Source organism: Chrysochloris asiatica, unplaced genomic scaffold (assembly GCF_000296735.1).
Source record: "Chrysochloris asiatica unplaced genomic scaffold, ChrAsi1.0 scaffold00035, whole genome shotgun sequence".
NCBI lineage: Eukaryota > Metazoa > Chordata > Mammalia > Afrosoricida > Chrysochloridae > Chrysochloris > Chrysochloris asiatica.
The window spans coordinates 15873682-15890123 of NW_006408553.1; the positions used below are offsets into that span (position 1 = coordinate 15873682).

General features: G+C 37.7%; 1 protein-coding gene across 1 annotated transcript in view; it reads right to left on the minus strand.

The window, feature by feature from the left end:
- Nucleotides 1-16442, minus strand: part of LOC102837799 (potassium channel subfamily U member 1-like) — a 285478-nt gene that overhangs the window by 105464 nt on the left and 163572 nt on the right. Inside the window, 1 exon segment of the mRNA XM_006859999.1 lies at nucleotides 8460-8478. Coding sequence (XP_006860061.1) covers nucleotides 8460-8478 — 19 coding nt within the window.

Consider the following 16442-nt stretch of genomic DNA (forward strand, 5'->3'; position numbering starts at 1 on the left):
TGAGCAGGGTGTGGAGAGTTGTGGGCAGTGAGATGCTAAGAAATGTTCTTGGAAGAAAATTCATAGTCCAAGCAGATGCATGACCTGGCCCTAAAAGCCTTGCCAGTTAACTTTCACCTGTGAGTCAACCCTTAAAACTGGTTTCCAATGCTGGTCAACAGAAGAGTTTCTCAAAGGAGTAAAACAGAAAACAAGGGAGAAGAAAGAAAATACATAATCAATGGCCCTGTCATCTGAAATACCTACGCTATAGGCAAATGCTAAACCTAGGGATATCTAGTAAATATCCAAGAATATTCGTATTTATCCCTGAAAGAGTGTGAAATCCACATACGAGGTTTGGCTGACTTGAAAATAAACAGAATGTTTCCATTTAAGTATATCTAGCTAATGAGTATAAAAATATATCTCATAAATTATTTTTGGAGAATGAAACCTATTAATGTTCTCTTTACTTATAATGAAATGAAAGTATAAAGGCATTAATCATAATGAGTACATTTACTAAATAAAAATTGTGTACATTTTTTAGTTGAGAGACCATTTACATTGTTCTCCATAAAAACAAGGCATGATGGCAGTCATACCTCTAGAAAGATACTACTTTGAATCCTTCTGTAAGGTTTAACAGTCCCCATTTTTCACTGCTCCAAAATGATTTTGTTGGGTGACACAAATAGCTAAACAGTGAACTACTAACTGAAACCCATCTAGAAGCTTCTTGGAAGTAAGACCTACAGATCTGCTTCTGAAAGTTCATAACCTTGAAAACCCTATAGAGCAGTTTTACCTTGCATGCATGCAGTTGCTATGTTGTTGCTGTTATGTGCAATTGAGTTATGTGCAATTGATCACTTATAGTGATTCTGTATAAGGTTTCCAAGGAGTGGCTAGTGTGTTTGAACCATCGACCTTGTGGTTCAAACTGACCTTGCAATTCAGTGTATTATCCTACAGTACCACACAAGGACTCATGAGTTAGTATCAATTCCACAACCAATAATAACAATAATATGTAAATATAATTTACTTTATTGACTTTCATATGCCAAAGCAAAATCTTTCCAAAAAGAATAATTTGTCTTCAATATACGCACTGGTGAGTCTATAAAATATGTATTAAATTTGTTTTCCATTATCTAAACTGAATATCCTAGAAGTCTGAAACTGAAAATTAAAGTTTCCTTTTATTAAAAATTGCTTTCTAATTTTTAAAAAAATGGATTTTCCCCACTGGCACCTGAAAAGCAGATAAGATGTAATAATACCTGTATTTCATTATGAAGAATACAGAAAGCAGTGAGGCAACAACCCACTTGTTTAAGATAGGAACTGTGATTCGAACAAGTTTCTTGAAGGGGAGCTAGAGCCTGCTCAACACACAGAGGCTGGTGCACAAGAGAGGGGCAAAACCTAGTGAGTTACAGACCCTGCTCTGGTTTCACCACCTGCCTAGGAAAGGCACAGGACTGCCCCTGTGCCTCTAAAACCTCAAGAATTTGATGTCACTCTGTCCCATCCTGTGGGAGGGTAGAACTATGTTCTGACTATGATCCTGAAAGTAGAGGAAACTCTAGATTTTAAAATGTTAACATTTTAATTTTAAAGCAAATTGAGGGGTTATTTCTTATCTTTCCATGAGGATTCCCCATAGAATCTCATGTAACAATTTACTCCAATCGAGCGTAAAGCAGAGTTAGAGTTAGAAAATAAATTTGATTTGCTCATGTTTTAAGGAATACGACTATTGCTTAAAAAGAGGCAGGCTTATAAATAAAAAAGAATGGTGACTACTTGGCTTTTCCTGAGGCTTTGAGGAGAACAGAGTAGGTTTCTAGGGAGCCAGGTTCTTTAGTTTACTTTTTAGCACTATCTGCAGCAATATTTCAGAGTGAAATAAGTAAAATATCTGTTCCTTTTCATTTGGCAGCAGCAAAGATCTCAGGGAAAAAATAAATAAGAAATATGTAATCCCCACGGTGTAATCCTAGGGTATGGAAACTCACTTCTCTTAAATACCTCCCTCTGGCATAATTGACTTTTCATGTGCATTTTAATAATGATATTTCAGCAGGTTGCAAGAGAATTTTTTTTCTTCTGTTGTTGTTGTTGTAAATTATGGTTTGGAAAAAAAGTGTTATAAATCTAATTACATTTTCACTTATATTAACAAGTCAGCACAATCTCCCTGCATGTTTACCAAGCAATTCTAATATTTACAGCTGACCTAATTGGTTGTGGGGTAAAAGGAATGAGCAATATTTTATTGTCCTGATAGCTGAGCATGTGCTGAAGACAGCTGCTGAGTTGTAAAGCTACCTAGCAACCCTGAAGTTTTGCTTGCCTTGGGTTTGCCTTCAAAACTCAACTGTAGAACAGGGAGGGAAAGGAAGGTGGCCTCTAAATTGGGGAGGGGCTGAATTTGTTAAAGGTGCATTGTTTTAACTCTCTCAAGGCAAGATAGATTTCCCCAGTTATTCGGGAACTATTATAGAATCAAAGTGGTACAAAAGCTTGAATCACTTGTCTGCTAATTAAAAGGTTAGAGGTTCAAGTTCACCCAGAGGTTACTGACAATCATCAGAATTGTCCAGTGGAACACAGGTCTCCTTTTGATACAGATGGGTTCTCCAGGAGGAGACTTCAACTTGCTGGCAACTGATTTGTATTGTTTTCTTTTATAGTCTTAAAAATTACTTGCTCTTGGTAGTTTGGATGAAAAGTTATAGATAATTTCATGAAAGACAGTAGTGTATTTGGGAAATATCCCTTAGTTTAGATGATGAAGGAAGACAGTTATGACCCTTTCCTGTGCTTTCACAATCTCTAAGAGTGAAACATTGGTATAGCCCTGGTTAGAAATTATTATATATCTATTTTCATGTCCTTATAGAAATGACCAAGAAAAGAAAGAGATTATCTAATATCGAGCTAAGGTTTCTAGCAACAGAGACCATATTGACTCTTGGGAAGTCTTGGGATATACTCTTGCAGTGTGGTGAATTAATTAATATGTGTTTTATAACCTTCTGCTTTGTAACTTCCACCAAGTGACTCTTTTACTGAGCAAGAGAATATGGGAGAAGATACTGATAGGATAATATGATTCAGTTGTAAAGCATATTAGCAGAGTTAATTGTGGTTGTAAAAAACTTTGAACTCTAACATGTGTATAAAATGAGCCATATTATTTTATACACATGGAAATAGGAGGGGGTCTCTCACTACCTGGAGTCCTGATGTGGCGCTGTGGGTTAATGCGCCAGACAGCAAAGCCATTTGAACTACAAGGTTGGTGGTTCAAGCTCACAAGATGCTCCTCAGAAACTCTATATAGGGTTGCTATGGGCTGGAATCAATTTGTTGACACAACAACATTTCAGTACCATCAAAGAAGAGCCAGGAGTGGAGTGTGTTCTTTGGGTGCACTACTCAAATGGACAGGGTGAAGAAGTCCAAAGTGATGGAAGGGATATGTGGGGTTTTCTACAATCCTACTCTGATGATTTTATCAGAAGCCTGAAGCTATTTTGTCTGTTTTTAATGCATTGAATCTTCTCTACCCAGGGATAGAAAGCTGTGACAACAGAGGTCTAGCAGAGGAACAGAAACGGCCAAACCCAGAACCAAAGCATGAGACAGAGTGGTGGGTTTCCCAGATCACAGAGCAAATAAAGATGAGAGACTTTGGGCAGAAGACCTGCTTGTACAGTGGAGTACTCCAGACACTTAATTGGGGCAGCTAAATTTGCTGGCCCAGGGAGCTAGAGGTCAGTGCCTCAGGCTGAGACTTATTGTGGAGTGGTGTACCCTGTGGGCATTTACGGAAGCCCTTAAAAAGGTTTGTAATATTGTCCAGGCAGAGAAAGGCCTGCCTGTGGACAGAACTGAGGAGACATTGTCCTGATTGGATGAACTGTGCTCTGAACTGTGTCTGAGTTCTGTGTGGCCAATACAATGAATTACAGAATTCAGATGAGAAGTAGAGAGCGCTGTGGGAAGAATGGTTTTGTGCTCATTTACTGAAACTTTTTACATTACTAAAGCTCTGCTGCAGCTTTGCCATCTCTCAGATTTAAATTGAAATTTATTTATCTCCAAGTCCTCCATCTTTCCTACTCATGCTTTGGTAGTAACACAAATGTGGACTGCTAATAAAGTGTGGGCAGAAATCTACTTTTAGGTGGCTCTCCAGAGGATAGGTTTAATTCTTTTTTTAAAGTTTTTATTGTGGATTGAGTGAAAGTTTACAGGGCAGATCATCAGTTTTACATCCAACAAATCATACACCTTGCTTCATTACAATGATTATAATCCACTCCATGTACCATTCTTTTTTTATGGACAATCTTGCCTTCTGTGTCATGATAATTGCTAACACTCATCTGAGGTATAATCTGTGCTACGCACTATGCTAAGATTATTTCAGCTAAACTTCTCATCCACCCTATGAGATTGATCCTATCTGATATACAGAGGAAGCATCTACTCCATGGAATAGTAACTGACTTGCTGAAAGTTGTACAACATAGAAGTCACAGTGCTAAGATCTGACCCTCTTCAGTTTACTCCAGCAGGGCTCAGATGAGTCAGCAGCCTCCTTTTTGAGCTCTTTAACTGGAACCTGAAAACTAACATAGTATAACAGACAATGGGCTTTTAGGTATGGTTTTAGGAAGCGTGATGGTTTTTATGCAGAGGAAAATAACTTGTTTGAATTGTATTCAAATGTTTGGTAGAAAGTGTAAGTTTTAAATGATGAACTTGTCTGATGATATTTCTAACAATATCTTAAAAGAGCCACATGGTTTCTCTTTGCCAGTTATAGTAAAATGTAAGAGAAAAGAGATGGATTTAAAAATAAAAATAGAAAAAGATTTTGAAAATCCTGTTGTGTAAACCAAGGACAGGTGTTCTAGGATGTTCACCAAGGTTGTGACTAATCAATCTTTTGTTAAAAAGTTTAAATCTGTAGCTGATAGATCTAAGCAGCTACCAGCAAGGAGGAAAAAACAACAACAACGAAATAAAACCTCATCAGCTCAGACTGAAGAGGAAAGAATGAGTTAAGGGGAAAAAATGCTGTCTGCCTCTTAGACTTCTACAGGTAGGAAACAGGCCAAAGGAGCTACATCTGTGCCAAAAGAAAAGAAAAAAAACATTCCTACAGAGGCTCAGAGATCAGCAGATTTATTGGAAGGAACATAGAAAGCAGCACCTTCTGGGTTTTAATGGGTGGGGCAATGGTTGCCTGGATTTCAAAGGGTGGGGCCAAAATCTCCTAGGTTTCACTAAGTCAGATCTTTACCAACTTGGTATCCATGAATGGAGTTGCCATTAAGGTGTGTCAGGGAGATGGAACCACCATCCAAAACTGAGGGTGTGGGGTTGCCAAGATGAAAGAGATGGATCTTTTATTCAGATGAACTAAGAGAATGTGGCATTCAGAGCCAGAGTTGTCATTGTAATGGGCCTGGAAGGTAAAACTGAAGGTGAATCTGAGGGAAGGGTCATTGCCCAGATCATCTCAGACAACAGAGGATTATTTTCAAGCTTTGAGAGCTAATGTAAATTATTTCCCAGGCTTTTGAACTTCCTTGGTGATTGTTATCATTTCATTCCCTGCAAATTCTTCCATTTTCAGTGGAAATGTCTACCTGTGTATCCGACCACTGCACTTTGGAAACAGGCTACTTGTAGAGAAATTTTGCTCAGTATTAATCTTATTAGATTTAGATGTTTTAGAAGATGAGATTTGGTACATGGAGTTGCTTTTAAACTTTTGGAATGAAGTGAAAGGGTAAATGTGTTTTGCATGTGGTAAATGCATGGATTTGGGAGCTAGCCAAGGGTGAAATAATATGGATTAAATTGTGTACATCAAAATTATGTGTTGCAAACACTAACATCTATGCCTGTGGTTAGAATCCCATTTGGTAATGAGTTGTTTTTATTATGCAAATGAGGCAGAACAACCCTCTTTTTACAAGTGAGCAGAGGAGAGAAGGGGCAGAAGATATGCCAAATTATATGAAGATTGCATAGGGGCGGGAGCTCATAAGAAACAAGGAACTTCCTCCAGAATTGATAAAGACTTCCCCTAGAACCAGCACCTGAATTCAGATTCCTAGCTTCCTGAACTGTAAGGAAATAAACTTTTGTTTGTTAAAATTATCCAGTTGTAGCATTTTGGTTTAGTTGTTTTGTTGTTAGTAAGTGCCATCATAGTGGTTCTGACTCATAAAGACCTTGTATAGGGTTTCCAAGGAGCAACTGGTGGGTTTGAACCAGCAAATTTGCAGTTCAAACTGACCTTACCGTCCAGGACATTATCCTGCAGCACTACACCAGGAACTTATATAGCTAAAGCAGCATTATATAACTAAGACCAGATGCAATTTCTTGCACTTGGATGGATTTCCCCATGCCCTGTGGTCAATGTACCTTGTACTATTAATCTTCGCAGATTTGGGGACAGAGTACAATTTTCTCCAAAAATTAAGAATACTGTGATGCTAGAAAGCAGTGGAGAATAGTACAGGAGGTAGTTGGAATTACTGTGAAAATGAATGTACTGGAAGGAGAATGACAATCTCAGGAAGACTTGAATGTGGCAACATGGCTGCACCAGTGGGAGGTACTGCATTATAGGTCTTCACTATAATGCCTGCTGATGTTCCATTGCACTGATAGTCAATGCATAGTGGGAGGGACACAGTGAATACAGAATGGGGAAGTCTGCACTCTCTGATGCAAACACATGGACATCTAAGAGCTAGGGAAATAAGAACAGGAGGTTTGGCCATATAAGTCCTTCTTATTTACATACCTTTTTCTATGTATTAAGCCCCTGTTGTTGTTGATGTTAAGTGCTGTCCTGTCAAGTCAGTTCTGAATCATAGCAACCCTGTACAGGGTTTCTGAGGAGCAGATGGTAGGTTTAATCTGCCAACTTTGTGGTTAGCAGTCTAGTGCTTTTCCTACAGTGCCACACTGGAAGTTCACTTATTTAATATTCAAAACACCTCAGTTATTTGGATTCTTCTACTATCTTAATTTTATAGATGAAGAAACTAAAACTTAACAGTTAAAGAAGATAGTGATCTAGGACTCACGCCTGCTCTATAGGTTGTTTGCTCATGACTGATATTTGTGGGCTATTTAGCCTTTAAAGAACTAGAGTGAAAAAGTAATCACATGCATAATTTCTGGTTTCTCTAAAATAATGTATAGCGTATGGAGATGAAGCTGATATTACAAATATGATCTCATTCATGGGCATTACTAAGACATATTAGAGAGGAAAGCCGTGTGGAAAAGTAATTAGATGTCAATACAGTTTTTAAGAGTTGAATTAAGCAGACCTCCAGAGGGAAGATTTACAGAGAAGAGTTGATGTGCCTGATAAATGGCAAATCCTTCTATTAAAAATGGTATCCTCTCCTGGTTTGGTAGCGTAGTGGTTACGAATTGGGCTGCGAACCGCAAGATCAGCAGCTCGAAACTGCTCCGTGGGAGAAAAATGAGCCTTTCTGCTCTCGTAAAGATTTATAGCCTCGGAAACCCTGTTCAGGGTCGCTATGGGTAGCAACTGACTCCACGGCACTTAACAACAACAACTCCTGGTCCAGATCTCACATACATTGTTTGAAACGTTCTGCTTCTCTTCATTTCAATTATTAAAATATCAATCAATAACTGCTGATTTAATATGGTTATAAATAATCATTTTCACCATAACATAGATTAGTTGTACCTAGATATTTTCTTTCTAATATTTAATTAAAATTAGTTTCACTGAACAAATGAGTTTTGGTATAGAAGAGGCATAATGATGATGAATGCTTGTGGGACCCATGACAGAGGGCAGAATACTTCTAAATGGGAACCCAAAGTAGAGTGAATATAGCCAAGGAATTGTAAACTAGGGGAAAGGGGTTTAAGGAGTGAATGAGACAAAATTTTGTTTCTCATCAAATTTTGCATAGGCCTAGCTTCAACCCACTGAAAGAGAAGAGGAAACAAAGAAATGCTCACCTTCTCACTCATATTACACGCCTTCCCCCTCCGTGTTTAAAGGCCACAGAATTCATGCAAATACAGCTAGTGTTTCATTTGTTAAATAGATACTTGTGGGCTAGCCTGAGAACCTAACTGTTATTTATAAGATTGCTTATTCTGTGGAGAAAAGATGCCAACTCTGCAAAATAAATATTGGATTATAAGTTTAGGGCTTGTCTGTGTTGCTTCACGAACTAAGAATAGAAAATTATAGCTTCTGAGCTTAATGGAAAACCCTCTGATGGCCTGAAGATTGTATCTTTAAAAGCATCAAATCTACTGTCAATAAAATTATAAATAATACTATGCTGTTTTTGGTATGTGAATGTAATACTATTAACACACCCAAAATGGACCACAAACAGTACATGCCACACATTTTACATTCACCCCCCCACCCCGGTAATGACTACTTATCTCTATTAAGACAGTCAGTCTATTTTACCCCTCACTGTAATTACCCAGCACATAAATTTGCCAATTTTCTTGTGGCGGTTATCTTTTTTCCTGCAAAAAAAACAAAAAGCCCAAAATCCCAACTATAGAACTAAGTGGGAGCAGGGTTTGTCATTGATCCCATTAACACTCTCTTTAAATCAACTGTGCTAACTAGTCTCATTGATAAAATATCACAGAAATTCACTCACAAATGGCATTATCTATTGAAATGTATACCACTATCTATCTAAGAGACTCAACAGCATGGTCCTAATTAATTATTCTCTCTCTCTCTTTTTTTTTTTCCAGCTCTATAGTTCATGGTTTGATTCAAATGCATAAGTGTCACTGAATTAAGCATCATTTAACAATGATCAGGATGGGTTGCTCTCTCTGAGCCTCTTTGGACTTCTAAAGCATATTCAAGGATCTCTAAATAATTACAGAGCTGATGCGCCCAGCCTGTGCATAAGTCAGGCATTCCAAGCAATCATTTCTCTTTTTAGATGTCTGCTTTGGACAATTCTTTTGATTATCATAGGCAAGTGGGAATTAAAAACAATAGGGAAAAATGCCAATTAGGTAAATTACTTTGTTTTTATAGCTGTGTTAAAGAATAGTGGTGTTATAGCTGCAGAGTGTTCTGTGGCGGAGGGAAACATCAGCTTGGCCTAGAAGGGCAGCAGGTACGTCTGGAAAAGTTGTGTGACTTCTATGAGACACTTTGGGTGTTGGCCTGGGTACCAAGACACAGCCCTTTTCATTCATCCAATAGTCACTGAGCACATGCTGTATTCTGGAGGGCATTGCTCAGGGTCTTTCTTTCCCACTCTGCTGGGGGCTGGGCTGGGGAAGAATTGCATTTGCATCTTCTTCCCCATCTTTAGCCCTCTCTGATTCTGAGTAGCAGATTAAGGGAAACAGCAGTCATTTATGGATTCACTCAACCAGCTAAATTGGTTGAGAATAGAGTATATGTCAGACATTGTGGCCTGCCAGGGATTAAAGATGAATCCAGTCACCCCTGTTCCAAGCAGAACAAAGTGTAATACCAAACCAAAAAAAAAATACAGTAAAATTCAACACTTGTACTTTATGGGAACAGAAAGCCTCATCTTTCTCCCATGGAACAGCTGGTAGTTTTGAACTGCTGACCTTGAGGTTAGCAGCCCAACTCATAACCACTATACTACAAGAGCACAGTGGTATCACACTTGTTAAGTTGTTAAGTGCCGTCGAGTGGTTCCGACCCATAGCGACCCTGTACAGGGTTTCCGAGGCTGTAAATCTTTATGGGAGCAGAAAGCCTCATCTTTCTCCCGCGGAGCAGCTGGTAGTTTCGAACTGCTGACCTTGTGGTTCACAGCCTGATTCATAACCACTACGTTACCAGTGCTCCTTACACTAATGTGTAAGAAATGCTGTGAAACACTGCAGAAGGATTTAACAAATCATAAGGGATGTTAAGGGAGCACGGTGGATCTGTAGGATAGATACTGCACTGTGAACCACAAGGTCTTCATAAGCATGTCTGGTAGCATAGTGGATTATGAGTTGGGTTACTAACTACAAGGTCAGCAACTCAAACTACCAGCTGCTCCAAAGGAAAAAGATGAGGTTTTCTGCTACTGTAAAGATTTATAGCCTCAGAAACAGGGTCACTATGAGTCAGAAATGACTTCATGGCATAAAACCACCACCACCACCATGTTTTCATAAGGCACCCTGGTGGTGCTGTGGGTTAGGTGTTGGGCTTCTAACCACAATCTCAATGGTTCAAACCCACTAGCCATTCTAGAGGAGCAAGATGAGACTATTTGCTCCCATTAAGTCTCAGAAGTCTATACAGAATTGACTTGATGGCAGTGTGTTTTTATTATTTTTTTATATGTGTTTTCATGCTTATGTGTCAACACAAATAAAATGAAGTAAACTATTTATTTCAAAATCTAGATCCTTGGAAGCCTCTGCAACTCATTACATATTCAGTCCAATTTTGTGCACCTTCCTGGATATGAGATTTGATCATTGCAATAATCAGTAACATCTAATGAGCACTTACTGTCTGCCAGGAATGAAGCTAAGTGCTTTAAATACCTGATCTCATTCATTTTTACAAAGAGAGCTTATGACATATTTATTACTATTGTTTGAATTTACTACATCAAAAATGAGAACCTAGAAATAAAACAACTTGCCTGAGGTCTCACATAGCTTAGAGCCAACATTTAAACTTACATTGCATGATGCCAGAGCATAATGGCCAGGCTCTTCTGATAATAGAATATTTACTCTTAGACAATCACAATCATGAATCTTTAAGATGATCTTCCTGGTATATTATACTTACTAAGATGTGAAATGTTGGCAAAATACTACAGAGTTATTTGAAAAAAATTTTGGATCAACCTTTTGTATACAACCAACTAAGCAGATTGTCCCTCACCTCTAAACCTTCATTCTAATTAATCAATTTTTTATTGTACTCAAGAGCTCTAGGGAAAAGAGAGCATGAAGGAAGAGATTTTTACATTATTTTTCAGAAGACAGTTTCATTGTTAATTTGTTGTAAATACAGGATGGGTTGATAATAGAAATACACACACATTTTGGAACAGGGTCCTAATCCACATTTCTAGAATACCTGAAGGTAATCTGAAAGAAAATTGGGAAGATATGAGATATAACTTTCAATTACCTTTTGATATCATGGGAATAGTTGATTTTATAAATGGTTGTTGTTGTTAAGTAGCGTGGAATCAGTTCCAACTCATAGTGACCCTGCACAGGGTTTCTGAGGCTGCAAATCTTTATGGGAGCAGAAAGCTTTATCTTTCTCCCGCAGAACAGCTGGTAGTTTCGAACTACCGACCTTGCGATTAGCAGCCTGATTCATAAACACTACGCTACCAGAGCTCCTTTAGGAATGGTAGGGGAGGTATATTTGTTTCACTTACTGGTTGGGGGGAAGTAGGAATGAGTTCAATTTGGTAAGGAACAATTAATTCCATTGGTCAGCATAGAAGCTGTTAAATCAGATATCCTGGTCTGAGTCAAAATTTTATTGCTCAGTTATTCTTGGGAAGCCAAATGGGAAGAGGATTCTCTTGGCACTTACCTGCCACCCCTGGTGGAGTCAGTGACCAAGCTTGACTTTCTCATTAGAATAAACTCCTGTGTTGGACCAAAGGATGCATTTGTTTTGTTGTTTTGCATTGTCATTACCGACGACCCTGTAATAGCATAGCAATCTTAATAAGTTGGCATTATGACTCTTTCTTTGCAAGGGATCCTAAACCATTCTCAAGAATTCTGAAGATGATTCTAGGCTCATATCTAGGGAAAAGTTTAGGATCCTTAGCTACAGGCTCACCTTGAGAGGATGAATTGTAGAAAACTCTTTAGTATCTTTCAATAGTATTTGAGAGCAGATATTGTATGATTCTTATATAATTATTAAAGTAAGTAAATATTGAGTTGCTGCTTAACTTTTCTAATCCATAACTCTTCCCATATCGCCTACAGTGCAGCATCTTGGGAAGCTTTCTCTTACTTGTAGGATCTAGAGTTAACACAGGGCTCTGAGGAAATGTCAATAGACAAGCTCTCTTCTCCCCTCGACAGAGACTGCTCAAACTGCAATTCATTCTAGGACATCATCTCAGTATATTTCATTTTCCCTTCAAAGCTTTCTTTTTTATTAATTGAAAATTTTGAATAATCTCAATCTTACATGGGCTATGTCCCAATATTTTTGTTAAATTCCAAATTGGGAAATAACAGGAAAGCATATAAGTTTCTCATCTGTAAATCAGGGTTAATCCTAGGATTTCAAAGTGTTACACTTAGAACAAATACAAGAATATTAAAAATTGTAGGTTAGGTGAACAAGAAGATATTGTGAGATGGAATAAAGTGACACATGGATACTACTTATCCATCCTGCATTTTTGTGTTGGTATTAAATCATGCTTATCACAGATTCAACCCAATAGTCCTCATCCCAGTGGACTAAGAAGCCATTGCCAAACCATAAGAATTGATACTTTAAATAACAAGTGATACAATAATAACATTTTAAATGATGTTTTGGAAACTAAGCACTCCCATTTCAAACTTGAAGGGCTCTATCAAATGCTCATTGGAGCCTGATTCCTGAGTGATTAGAGATAGTGAGATTGAGTGGAAGTTAACAAGGAGATGGACAAAGCCAAAGGATAGTCATTACTGCTACTTCTCTTTCCCCACCCACTCAAATAGAGAAAGGAGACTTGACCTTTCTTTTTGTCTCAAGTAGAATCATCTTTGTACTTTGAATCAATGGGGAGCTCATGCAAGACAAATCTTTAAGCATACATATCATTTCACTTTAAAGACTGACAGAAAGACCCACCAAGAAAAAAAAAAAAAAATGGTGTCTCTCTTTTTTAATGTAGTTCTTTCTGAACCATTCTAATTCATAAGAAATAACAATTGAGTCAAAACATAATTTTGGCAGTAGAGGAATATTCCTTGGGCATGGGATTGTTGGTTTAAATCAGCAATAATTGCATCACACAAGTGTACTAAGAGCCAGACTTGGAACAAAATTGTTTCCTACCTGAAATCCCCAGAAGTCTTTACTTACATAGAAAACTTGTTGGGGATTTCAGGTTGACTGATGTTTCCTTATTTGGTGGTTACTTTTTTTCCCTAGGGTGAATGGTCTGGGAAGGGAACAACTGAAGAAAAATGAGTGAGGACTAGTTATATTACCAACTGTCAGTCTTTAAAAGCTAGTCAGCTTAGTACACATGATGGAAGCTGAGATATGGAATGTAAAAGACAACATGCCCAAACTGGCATAGAAGCAATGCAATTTTGAGATGTCTGCTTTTCTCAAAGTTTAACTCTCCAGCCAACTTTGCCTGCTATTAAAACAAAAAGGGTGAGGGAGTAAGTGAGCGATATTAATAAACTTTGCTTTGTATGAACCTCACAAAAGTTTTGCTAAAGCTGTGGGTCTTTGTTTAGTATTCTTTCAAAGAAAATCTTTTTTGAAAACAAATTAAAATTTTTTATAAATTTGAAAGTTTATATAATTATGGAAGTAAACGTATGTGTAACCATAGGGGTAGGAAGAACAGGCTTTATGGGGACTAGCAAAATTTCTGACTGAGCTTTGGTTGCCTGAAGGACAAAAATGAACTGACCAAGATGATCTTTTTTGATCTTTTTCAACTCTATATTCTAACATCTATAACTCAACAGCTAAGTATAAAAGTGTTCTGTTTACTCCTCTCCAATTTCAATATTGCTTTAAAACTTTTGGATAAAAGCAGAGAGAAAAAAAGAAACAACTAGGAAAGAAAAGTTACCTTTCTCAGGATGACATTTCTCTGATTTGCTGCTCCATGGCAAAAAGATGAGTTTTCCTGCTCACGTAAGATTTATAGTCTCAGAAACCCCATACAGGGTTACTATGAATTGGAACCACCACCACTACCATCACCATCCACTGAGCTATAGCTCAGAACAGATGATAGAAAAACTCAATATCATCAGCAAAACAAAACCAGGGGAAGACTGATCATCAATTGGAACAGATCATCAATTGCTCATATGCAAGTTCAGACCGAAGCTGGCTGAAATTAAAACAAATTTATAAGAGCCAAAACATGACCTTGAGTGTATTCCATCTGAATTTAAAGACCATTTCAAGAATAGATTTGATTAATTAAACCCTAGTGAATGAAGACCAGCAAAGTTGTGGGATTACATCAAGAGCATCATACATGAAGAAAGCAAAAGATCACGAAAGATGGGAAAAAAAGAAAAGACCAAACATTGTCAGAAAATACTGAAACTTGTTTTTGAATATAAAGAAGATAAAGCTACTAGAAGAAATGAGGAAGTAAGATAACTAAACAGAAAATTTCAAAGGGAAGCTTTCAAAGACAAAGTCAATTATTGTAAAGAACTGTTCAAAGACCTGGAGTTAGAAAATCAAAAAGGAAAGCACCCTCAGCATTTGTCAAGTTGAAAGAAATGAAAAAAAAAAGTAACTCTTGATCACAGATAAGGGGAAGAGGGGGAAAAACAGCAATGAAGTTGTGAGCTAAGCCCGACCACATTCAATAAACCCCTGTGAACCCAGGTAGAGACCTGGATGGCCAGCAGTATGGCAAGACCCAGGGACTCCTGAGTCCAGAGGAAGTGACATGGCCACAGAGGACTATAGTGGTGAGTGAAGCATCCAGTTGATTTGAAGTGAGGAGAGATACACAAGAACACCCATACTTGCAGATAGTACCCACTTGACCTAGCTTCGATGGCTAGATGATCAGAACTCAACTAGAAGAAGAAAGAAGAGGGGGGAAAAAAAAGAGTAACTTGCTACAATTTGATGAACTTTACCTATACTTATGGATGTAGTAGCTGAAAAAAGGGAACAGCTGCTGCAACAGGACAAGGGGATACTCAAGAAAGGTATGCACTAAGGTCATATTCATTCACCATACTATTCAGTCTGTATGCTGAGCAAATAATCAGAGAAACTGGATTATATGAAGAATAAAGTGACATCAGGATTGGAGGAAGATTCATTAACAACCTGCAATATGCAGATGAACAACCTTGCTTGCTGAAAGCGAAGAGGACTTAAAATACTTACTGTATGGATTGCACTTCAGTGTAAAGAAAACAAAACTCATCACAATTAGACCAATAAATAGCATCATGATAAATGGAGAAAAGATAGAAAGTGTCAAAGACTTCATTTTGCATGGATCCATTATCAACACTCATGGAAGCATTAGTCAAAAACTTAAACAACATATTGCATTAGAAAATCTGCTGCACAAGACTTCTTTAAAGTGTTTGAGAGCAAATACGTCAGTCTGAGGACTAAGGTATGCCTGACCCAAGCCATGATATTTCCAGGTGCCACATGTGAAAGCTGGAAAATGAATAAGGAAGATTAGGAACGATTGATGCATTTAAATTATAGTGTTGGAGAAGAATACTGAGAGACCATGTACTGCCAGTAAAACAAGCAAATCTGTTTTGGAAGAAGAGCAGCTAGAATACTTCTCCGATGTGAGGATGACAAGACTTCATCTCTCCTATTTTGGACATGCTGTCAGGAAGGAACAGTGTGTAGAGATGGACATCACATTTGGTAAAGTGGAGGATCAACAACAAAAAAATGAAGATCCTCAAATATATGAATGTCACAGTGGCAGTAACAATGGACTCGAACATAATAATAGTTGTGAGGATAGTGCAGGAACATGCATTGTCATGCGATCACTGTGATTTGGAACTGACTTGAGGGCAACAACAATAGTGGAAATGCCCAAATATTAATTTTTCAGATTTTAGGCAAGGAAAAGTAAAGTGAAGTTTTCACCATCATGATAGCTAGACCATTAATATCTTTCCATGGAAGACAATAATTTCCTTATGGCAGAAGTAAATTTCTTGATAAAGCATTAGATACCAAACAAAACATGATTTCCAAGTTCTGTGAATGACTGAAAATATGAAACTTTTTTTAGGTATAGTCAATATTTTAATATCTTCCTCCGAACTTCCAAAAGAGGTTTTCTTGAAGACAATAGACATCAATCATATTTTTTCTCTGACACATATAGTGGGAGTACATGTTAGGATATGTCTCATATATGACTTCCATCTGGATTGCAAAAATTCTGTTTCTTTCAAGAAATTGCAGGGGTTCAAATGAGTGAAAATAATGACTACAATATCAAAGAATCCTTCAAAGTTAAATTGTTACAATTACTTGAAAACATTAAAAGTACTGTTGTTGTTGTTAGGTGCCATTGAGTTGCTACTGACTCATAGTGATCCTATGCACAGCAGAACAAAAACACTGCCCAATCCTGGGCCAACCTCACAATTGTTGCCACGATTGAGTCCACTGATGCTGCCACTTTGCCAAT